At 35.8% G+C, this 10,789-nt stretch overlaps 2 protein-coding genes across 2 annotated transcripts; both read right to left on the reverse strand.

The window, feature by feature from the left end:
* Window positions 1–405: 405 nt before the first annotated feature.
* On the reverse strand, window positions 406–2,514 carry LOC110903792 (glycine cleavage system H protein 2, mitochondrial). Its single transcript, XM_022149580.2, has 3 exons — window positions 2,243–2,514; window positions 950–1,209; window positions 406–791 (listed from the first exon to the last, which is right to left on the reverse strand). Exons 1-3 carry the CDS (start codon window positions 2,322–2,324, stop codon window positions 666–668), a joined length of 468 nt encoding a protein of 155 aa, XP_022005272.1. The 5' UTR covers window positions 2,325–2,514; the 3' UTR covers window positions 406–665.
* A 3,670-nt stretch (window positions 2,515–6,184) lies between these two features.
* Window positions 6,185–10,789, reverse strand: LOC110903791 (methyltransferase N6AMT1). The gene is made up of 3 exons (XM_022149578.2): window positions 10,642–10,789; window positions 9,695–9,763; window positions 6,185–7,058 (listed from the first exon to the last, which is right to left on the reverse strand). Exon 3 carries the CDS (start codon window positions 7,051–7,053, stop codon window positions 6,292–6,294), a length of 762 nt encoding a protein of 253 aa, XP_022005270.1. The 5' UTR covers window positions 7,054–7,058; window positions 9,695–9,763; window positions 10,642–10,789; the 3' UTR covers window positions 6,185–6,291.

Genomic DNA, 10,789 nt, shown 5'->3' on the forward strand with positions numbered 1-10,789 from the left:
GAGAAAAGAAAACCCGTTTCAAATGGTCAAACCGTTTTGGTCAACCCAATTAAGCCATCCTATTTGGTATGTCGTTTTTTGAAACGGTAGTTAGCAGTTCAGCCCATAAGCTTTGTCAAAACGCACACAACACCACCCTTGAAGACCCATAAAAGATAGCAGGTGATCCTATTTTGTTAAAACTCTTTGACCCGTACCAAATCATGGTTTTTTAAAACGTTTGGTTTTGACCCGAACCCATTCTGCTTAAAACCATTTTGACCCGTTTTGCCAGGATTACCTCAAACCAACATCTCAATAGACCCAAAAAAAAAAAAAATCGGTTGCTTTGGATAACCAAGTTTCATGTGCCCCCTAAATTGATCATTCATGATATCATTCAAGTACTAGTTGAACATATAAAAATCAAACTGTGAAAAATCAGACCGGTATATGAAAACCATATCCGATAGCTGACAAACGACGTCTCGGAATGCATTTAGCCTTTAGGTCAATGAACTAAAACCCATGTGCAATCAAACATTTCAAGCAAAAAAACTGCAATCAATAAAACCCGAATGCAAAACGACATAACGTACAAAACAAAAAAAAAAAAAACAAAAACAAGTTGAATCCCACATGACAAGAAGTAAATCACACATCTGAACCGACATACATCGTTGAGTCTAGTGATTATCTTCTTCTTCACAGAACTTTGAATACTGTTCAGAGTCCATTAACGAGTTTACCTCATTAGTGTCACTTATCTCCACCTTTATGATCCAACCATTCTCATACGGGCTTCCATTAACCTGAAAACGTTACAATCTCTAATCAGCAGTCAAATAACTAGATTCTTACAACTGCTACAAACCGAAAAATGTTCATATCTGTGACAAATCCGGCAACAATTTGGATATGAAAAGTTGCAGGGTTGACCGCAAAAGTCAAAAGCTACTGGACAACTTACCAAGCCAGGTGAGCTAGTGAGCTCTTCATTGACTTCAACAACCTTTCCTGAAACAGGGGAATTAATATCGCTAGTGGCCTTTACGCTCTCCACCGCACCAAAACTGCTGCCTTGAGTCACAGCGGCTCCAACCTCTGGTAATTCAACGTAGACCACGTCTCCTAGGTGATCCTGGGCATGGTCTGTGATGCCAACGGTGGCTGACTTACCATCTACTTTGACCCATTCGTGAGACTCAGCATACTTCAAATCCTTCACCACTTAACACATTTCAAAAAAGATAAGTTAATATGATGCATCACACGCTCTATTAAAGCAGAAAGTGAAAAATGTACAAGAACAAAGAACGTGTTTATATATTTACAATGTTCATTATTCGGGTCACAATTATACGTAAGCATATAAACAGGGTTGGATCATGGATCTTTCCAGGGGTGTGCATTGGTTGGTTTTGGGTACAAACCGAAGAAAAACCGAAATTTCGTTTATTCAGATTTTGAATGATTTCAGTTTTTCGGCTTTACGTATGAGTTTGGTTCTGTTATGGGTAGGTTTCGGTTTCACATTCGGTCTTGAAACGTTTTGACCCGTAAAAAATTGTCCAAAATAATGAATTTAAGCCTAAAGTTTTTAGCTAAAATAATGAGTTTTGGCCATAAATCCAATAACAAACAACACGCTCGGTGTGGTTCGGTTCAGTTTTGATCCGGATCGGAATTGGAACTAGACATAGCCAAGAACGAAACATTATCTTCGGTTAAAAAAAATAACGGAACCGTAGGTTATTAAGTTGGTTCGGTTATTACTGTCTGGTGTTATCAGTTATTTCGGTTTTGGTTTCGTTTTCGGTTCAGTTAGTGGTTTTATGTGCACCCTAAATTGTGACTTGAAGTGGAAATTATAAAATTTGCAGTGTTTGGCAATTCTTATTCTGATTCTCTGATTATTGATGAACAAGATACTCATTCAGGATTTGAGATCTGAACTTTTAGGGCAAATAAAACTCTGTATTTTCATAAAACAATAATCAAGAACACCCCTAGATTTAATTGGATTCTCAAATGCAAACAAACAAAATGAAATGTAACATATAATTTATAAACCCTTTTAATCTTTTTTATGATCCGACAATCCAAATCATTCTGGAAAAATATGAATCAAATGAATTGCACAAAAACGTAACAATCAATTATTTATTGAGACATCAGATCTTGAACGTAAGGAGATGACAGATGAAGCTTTGGAATGAAGGAAAGAGAAAAGAAGAAGAAAGGTGGTGGATTGATTGATTACCGGAAGCAAAGCCTCTGTTGAAGTTGAAGGTAGAGATCTTGAGGTATGAAGCAGCTTTAGATGCCCAGAGTCTTGATGCCATCGCCGCCTGTGATTCACCAACCAACTGATTCCCCCTTTTCTCGATACAAAAGTGTTTTTGAGTGTGTCTCTGTGTGCTCTGCACTTTCTCACTATCCCACCAGCTTTTATTGTTTTTTCTCTTTTTTTTTTTTTTTTTTTTTTAAGTTTTCTATGACCGACTGGGTTGTTTGTTCGTGATTCACTTATTTTACTCAAAAATTGGATTTTAATAATAACAACACATATCGATAGTGACCAACCTAAACCTTTTTTTAACAGAAAATTGGACGTACAACTACTAGAGTATTATCGTGCCATAAACAAAATTATCTTTTCAAGACTCAATGGCCCCTAATCCTTATCCCAACTCCAAGATATCACTAGATTATAGTGCCTTGGTGACCAACCTAAACCTAAATCACTTTTTCAAAACCATGTTACTTCTAACAAAAGACGAGAAAGTGGCTCCATCTTTCGCAAGAGCATCCACGTCGTAGATGTTCAACAAACCTTTATAAAAAGTCACCTTCGAATCATAGTTCAATACTTGATTCCAAACTTCATCCACAATATACAAAGTTCATGGACTTTTGCCACTCATCGGACACCCACTAAAAACCCACATTGTGGAATGTGGATGCTCTAATAAAAGAGTAATTGCAGGCGTTGGTCTTTAACTAATAAAAATACATCGGATGTTCTTTATGTTGTTGTTTCTCATCAAGCGATATTCTTTTGCCTAGACCCAGATAATTTTTTTCTGGTTAACTCTTAATGTGTGTCATTCATATAAGAGCATAATGGTCCATTTCAATTAATAACTAAAACAAAATTAAATAAAAATAATATATATTAACAACAAAATAAGTGAAATGACCATTATGCCCTAATGTGAGTAACACGTGTTAAGAGTTAACAGAAAAAATTAACTGGGTTAGGTAACATAAAGGACATTCAATGTAATTTCGTTAGTTAAAGGACGACGTCTGTAATTTGGGTTAAACGTAAAAAAATATAAAATGCAATTCACTCTTATAAAAATAAAGCTAAGAATAAAAAAAAAGTCACGTTGTAAGTAATAATCATTATCCAAATTGCCTTTTTTTACACTAAAATGATTGTATGTAAATAAAAAAAATGAGAATTACACGTAACATGCTTTGAAAAATAAAAATACCAATACTAAATCCTTTATGATAATTATATTATAATCTGCACCTTGCAAAATTTGAACTCTTAAGTTGTTTAATTGTGTAGACATCCGTTAACCAGAGGCGGAACTACAGTCTACAGGAGGGTAGGGGGTCAGTTGACCCTCTGACCGGCAAAATTTTCAGTTTTTCGAAGTGTAACACGATTTTTTTTATAGTTAACCCTCTTCGTTGTCTTGTGTAAGCATTAAATGCAGAAGAAGAAAATAGAGATGTTTCAAAGTTTTCCAGTCGGCAAGCGGCTGTCCGGTGGGTTTGTGAAGTTGCAGACTTAACTTGCAGAGAATAAGACAATGAAAAAGACGTTAAAGGGTTAACTCCCAATATGTCTCATCAGAGACTTGGTTAATTGTTACAACACTAATCTAGGGAAGGGAAAATAAACAAGTGGTTTATCTTACAAGTGACAACAATTAATATAAGTTTATGTTAAAAATATTAGTGCAGATCAAGGCCTAAACCCTATTTATTATTTATCATATTACTGTCACGAGTAATTAAAAAAAATAGATATATGCAAACTATATATTTAATACGTGTTTATACTGAATAACCTATATAATAAAAAATTTAAGAAGCAAGCTCGTAATAAAGGTTTAACTTAAAAGTTTATATAAGATTTATTTAAACTTTTATAAAATAAAATACACTAACATAATACGAATATTAAATATAAATGTGGTGGTGTAGATTGAAAACATTTGAAAACTTGTATAAAATGAAATACACCAACATAATACGAATATTAAATATGAATGTGGAGGTGTAGATTGAAAACATTTGAATTAAAAAGCAATTTAAATTCATCTATTTTTATCTTATAATAATAAACTAGCTTAGAACCTTGTGTTATACACGGGTTGCTTAAATTTAATTTTATATAATAATATGATTTATATCATATAATTACTTTGTAATTCCCTCATTTTCTCACATTTTTTGTCCTGACAAGTTGGTGTAATGGTTAGGTCACAAGTTCAACTTCAACTAGCATCACTTTGAAGGACATACGTGGCAATGAAGTTTAGAACTAGGCCTCTCTAGAGGTCGACAGTTCGAAACCGAACCGAACCGGATTTAACTGCAGTAGGCCTTCGGGCAAGTGATTTTTCCCTGGAACTGGTGGCTTGGTGGCGATTGATGGCATCTCAGGATGCTTATCCGGTGATTCATATGGCCGTTCAAAAAAAAAAGAATTAAAAATCGATATTAGATTCATTTTCTATGTATTTAAAAGATCTTTTATTATTGATATTGAATAGATAAATACATTATAAGAAATAGCATACGTATGTAATCCACCTAATTTTGACACTTAAAGCTTATGGGATTAGTGGGGTTTACTTTATATCATTGTTTTCTGGCAAGCATGCCGAAAATAACAATAACTAAAATAAATAAATTAATTATAATCAATGAATACATATCATTTTTTTAATGTGATGAAGATGAATTGTTCTTTATCGTATTAAGATTAAAGAGCCAATCTGATAATGACCTTAGTTGAGCACACAACCCAAACTCGAGGTTGAATTGTTGCTCTTTTAATAGGTGGGCTTCATGAGCTTAGACGAGGATAAACCCAAACCCAAACTCGAACTTGAATTGTTGCTCTTTTGCCTTTTTTAATATGCGGGCTTTATGAGCTTAAATAAGGATAAACCCAAACTCGAACTTTAATTGTTGCTCTTTTAACAGGCAGGCTCAAGCCCAAGCTTTCCTTGTCGTGTTTGACTAGGCCCACATGCCTAAATATATTTAACAAATAATAGATGAGGCAAGCCAGGTTCTGACTTGAAAAAGTGTTAACGAGCTCAATTTCCCTTAAATTAGACAAGTCAAGCTCAAGATTAGGTGAGTTCAGACCCGGCTCAACTTGTTTACACCCGTATCCAAGATTGATCATAGTTAACTTTAGTTGAATTGGAACAATAATGATTTAAATAAAATGATTATAAAAGTAGGGTAAGTTATTCTACAAAGGCTTCTAATTGTAAGAAGTGTAAGAAGGATTTATAGAGTGACAAGTGTCCAATGACCTAAAACTAAACCCACTACATCACCACCAAAAACCTAAACACCCACCCCCACCACCACCCAAAAACCTAACCCCCCCACCCCCTCGGCAAAAAAAAAAAATTTTTTTTTTTAGGGTGGGTGATGTGGGTGGGGGGGTGGGGGGGGGGGGGTTTAGGTTTTTGGTGGTGGTGGATGTTTAAGGTTTTTTTTTTTTTTTTTTTTTTTTTTTTTTTTTTTTTTTGTAGTGGGGTTTTTTTGTGTAGTGGGTTTTTTTAGGTTATTGGACACTTGTCACTCTATAAATCCTTTTTACACTTCTTACAATTAGGATCCTTTGTATTTGATCCTAATCCTATAAAAGTATAAATATGTGAATTTCTTTAGCCAATAACATAGGTTAAAAAAAACTCATTCTACAACCAATTGGTTATAACTTTTGACCGCGGAAGGGATCCCCTTCCCAAGCTAGCGACCCGACAACGCCGCCTGGCGGTGAAACCCCTGCCAACCCGAGGGGCTGAAACATGTTTCGAACCCGTGATCTCGAGTGTCCCCAGGCCGGTTTAAGGTGGAGGTCGGTGGCCACTGGGCTGACACCCAATGGTTAAGTTGGTTATAACTTATGACTCATTACCAAGGCGCACAATGATTTCAAAAGCCAAAAATGCTTAATCAATCAACCTTAACAAATTCAAGAAAAATGTGACCATTAACATAAAATCATTGCATCAAAAGAAAGATTTCTGTAGTTCACCTCTATTGCCTCGTCTCCCTAAACGACAACCTAGAAATCTGCGAACGCAGAAAATCAAAACCCCGTTGGGGAGCCGTTTTACCACCCGACACTGCTTCATTTCCCTCTATTTGAATATCTGGGTCCCGCCAAAACTTAATCACATGTAAAGTTTCTTCTTCTGTTGATCTCTGAACAATAATCTTTGCACCAAAACCTTTATCTCTCATTTGAAGACATATCTGTAACGGATCATTATCCGCAAGAAACAACATATACAACCAACCCTTTTCCGACAACAGATTGTCGGCAACCGGTAAAATCTTATCAATTACACTTCTGCCATTTTCACCTCCAGCCCAAGCAGATGAAAGCCCGGAACTACCCACTTCATCCTCAGGTGTTGGCACATAAGGCGGGTTGATAACCATCAAATCCACCATTCCAGATAATCTTTTTTCAAGCCCTGAAGCGATGTTAGTGGTTAATAACTCTGCGTGGACCCCGTGGGCCTCGAGTGTCTGACGGGTCACTTCTGTGGCATGAGGGTTCAAGTCGGTTGCGAAATAATGCGCGTTTTTGGATTCAGATCCGAGAATAAGAGCAAGGCTAGTGATGACGTAGCCGCTTCCAGAGCCAATTTCCATACAGATTGACGGGTGGTGGTCTAACAGTTTGGTCCGGTCAGCCAGCAGTGCGTCAACCAAGGCAAATGAGTCGTCGCATGGTGCATACACTTGAGGATGTGAACTCACTAGTCGGATTTGTGCAATTCTTGGAGGCATTGTTTCTAAGGTAAATGAAGAAAAATAAAATAAAATAAAACAGTTATATTAACAATTTTTTACAGAATATTTGTATCAAAACTCAAAGGGCAAATGTCCTTGCTAAATAACACAGTGCTGTTCTACAACCTAACTTATCAGTGTCGAAATATTAAACCCCCGACATCCCGAAAACCGAATGCAACAGTTTTATTTCTAGGATGTCCCATAGTACATATTACCTATGTTTGTATCAGTAATCATTAACAAATTGATAGCATTGTAATTATATCCACAAGATTATCCGGTATTGTCATCATTGAGGGTATATTAGGTATTAATTATACCTGGCAAAATGGGCTGGGTAACGGGTCAGAATGGGTTCGGGTCAGGATGGGTCAATTTAAAAAATAGTTATTTTGGTCCGGGTCAGGATGGGTGGAGGTCAGAATGGGCTTGGTTAGGGTTTGGACTGACCTTAATGTTCAAACAAGAGATACAAAGGAATTAGTCTTTAGATGTTGTCTAAAAGCTGCAACTTTTTGTGAAAATAAGAAACAGATTCATAGATTTTCAGGAATCGGAGCAAGCCAATTTAAGACGGCTAAAAAATTAGTAACTGTTCGATCAAAAACCAGAAACGAAAAGGTTCAGATTTGATTCTTTCTTCAACAAATTCAACCATAACCCAAATCAAAAAGTGGGAAACATCGATTTAATTGATGACGAAAAAGGAGAATTTGAATCCGTTCACCTGTACATGAAGATGTCTTTGATTTTACTCACCTCTCTAACTAGAGATTGAAGAAAGCTATCGCCTTTGATTCACAAGAAATCGAAGCAACCAAAGATTGAAGACTGTGATGAAAATTTTGATTCAACTGACGCAGACACGAAATCGAAGCAATCGGCGATTCAAAACTGGGATTAGATTGAAGATGGTGAATCAATCAATCGCAGATTATGATAGAATCTGAAGCCTCTGGAAGAAAAAAAACAAAGTGTGTTTCCCTGTATGACCCAAATAATGGGGGCCCAAAATGTAATAAACATTAACCATTATGACCCAAATACATGCACCCGGGTTTGTTTTGCCAGGGCTAGTACTATTAATTTAGGCTTTCAACCCTTTTGATTGGCTGAAAATGGAATGAAGGAAACCCTAATTTAATACTACTAAGAACGGTTATTAGCCTTAACCGTTCCCACTAATTCAGCCCACTTCTCGACTTCTCCTCTATCTCTAACTGAGCCTGGACTGCAATTGGGTAACGGGTCTAGCTGGGTTCGTATCATATACTTAAAACCTCAATTAGGATAATAATAATAATAATAATAATAATAATAATAATAAAAAGCACGTGTTTAGTTGTTTTTGGAAAATAATAAGTAATTAATTGACTACTTTAAAACCATTTTGTGACTATTACATGAAACAAGTGTAAAGCTGAATAGCATTATAAATTTTACATTTTATTCCATGATGGAAAGGAGAAAGAGCACGCTCTGCCCATTGAATGATCCATTCCATCGGACGAAACACACAGTGTTATTCGCATTTCAATGTAATGGACCCTTCCATTCCTCCTTTGATTACAATATACTAAATGCTACCTAAAGAAGTACGTGTTAACACAAATGAAATCTGCTTATAGTAGATGAACACGGTTTGCAAGTTCACAGTAATGAGGGAGTACAGTTACGTTAAATGAAATTCTATAATCGCATAGACAATTGCTGATATGTTACATTCATGACTTTAACCTAACTTTCCTTATTGTGCCTCAAGTCGCCAGACAACTAGCAAAATGGAAATATTTAAGTAAAGCTCATTTAGGATCCCATCAATATACTCTGAATGACAACAATTACAACCTCCGGTAGCGTAAAAATATGAATATTCAATTAATTAGGTCAGAGCAATTTTATCAAATGCTTGTAGTGCTTGGTTTTAAAATGTGTGCATTATGCGCGCATAATACGTGATACGCTGATGAGAGCGCATTGCCACAGTTGATGCTTTGTGCTTACGTAATGCGAGAATATTGCGCTGATTTCGCATAATGCGCTCGTCGCATAATGCGCTCCGATGCACGCAACATTGTTTGTTGTGTTTTTTTTTTCATATTTTATGAAATGGGTTGGGTTTTTCAATATGCTTGATTTGGAGTATTATGGTTCGTAAACACTTTATGTGGTTCTAGAAACATTTTAGTATGCTTGATTTGAACCAAAAAGCACAACTCTTATCTTCTTATTACGTTAGTTGTTTTAGTTTAAGTATGTTTTATAGCTTGTTATGTATAAATAATTTCTTAGTATTTTTTCATAAAGAGCGCATCGCATACGTGATGCGCATCACACATCAATTTATTGGACCAAATGTATCGGAGCGCATCACGCATCAATTTACTGGACCAAATGCATCGGAGCGCATCACGCAATCTAAAACCAAGTTATAGTGTATAATCCCTAGTTCCCTACCACATAACGATATAACTCAGCTGAATCTACAACAAAAAAGAAAGGTATAGAAATGCACCATACAATATTAAAACTAGAAGAAAGCAAAATGCTCATGTTTGAGAAAAAAAAAACTAAATAACAATACTTAACATTAAATTAAAAAATTGGAAGATCATGCATATGAAGTCAAATGTACCTTTACGACTACTCTCGAGATTGTCCTCGTCCCAAATCCCACTTTCGCCGGTTGAAACCAAATTGTTCGCTGGAGAAAAGAAACCGGCGTAGGGGTTAAAATCACATAATAATATTACCATAATCTGTTCGGGTAACAGAAAATGAAATGGAATTAAATTTCTATTTGGTTTGTACATCTGTCAAATAATCTAGAATGTAGTAAATGCCAACTATTAGAGTAATGTTTAACAATCAAACTAACATCCACATATACTGTTAGACAGTGTTGTAAGAATCGCTAGGCGCTAGTCAGTCGGTGGGGTACCGACTAGCGATTAATCGGGATTAATCGGAAGTAGTCGGATCGGGATTTGTATATGTAATTTGTAGTTATATATACAACACACTTTTATATATAGTTTTTTAAAGTAGACATGTATTAACCTCTAATTGACCCATCTTTAAGTTATTGACTGGATTTTATAAGGTGTGGTCGAAAGTTGGTTGGGATCTGGCCAGAATAGGACCGTCATTGACCACCTAGCGATTAATCGGTCATTAATTGGTGAACCTCCGATTAGTGATTAATCGGAGACTAATCAGAGACTAGTCAGGATTTTTACAACACTGCTGTAAGATTTATCTTTCAAAAATGACTAAAGTGATTACATACAACAAGTTTTACATCTTTTTGCAATTAGAAATTGAAACCAAACAGCACTTGTAATTGCTCACAAAAACACACATATTCTATTAGCAATTAGGGTTATGCGTCGCTTCAAAACGATATGAAAATGAAATCGAAATTTATAGCACATAAAAGCTCGTTGTATTGATCTAGGTCTGTTTTCTCAACGTTTTAGTTTTATACTGGGGTAAAGAAACATACTAGCAGGTTTAGAGATGTTAAGAGTGATGAAATTGAAGAATTAAAAGATGAAATCGATGATTAGTTATGGAGGTTACCTGTGGAAGCAATCAAATTGCAGGTCTAACAATGGCGGAAGACACAGATGCGATTGAGAAATCGAATTGCAGGTTAACAGCAACGACAAAGAGGAAATTAGGGATTAGGGATTCTTCACTAATCTTGGAGGGGCAATTTCGTCCAAAT

Source organism: Helianthus annuus, chromosome 14 (assembly GCF_002127325.2).
Source record: "Helianthus annuus cultivar XRQ/B chromosome 14, HanXRQr2.0-SUNRISE, whole genome shotgun sequence".
NCBI lineage: Eukaryota > Viridiplantae > Streptophyta > Magnoliopsida > Asterales > Asteraceae > Helianthus > Helianthus annuus.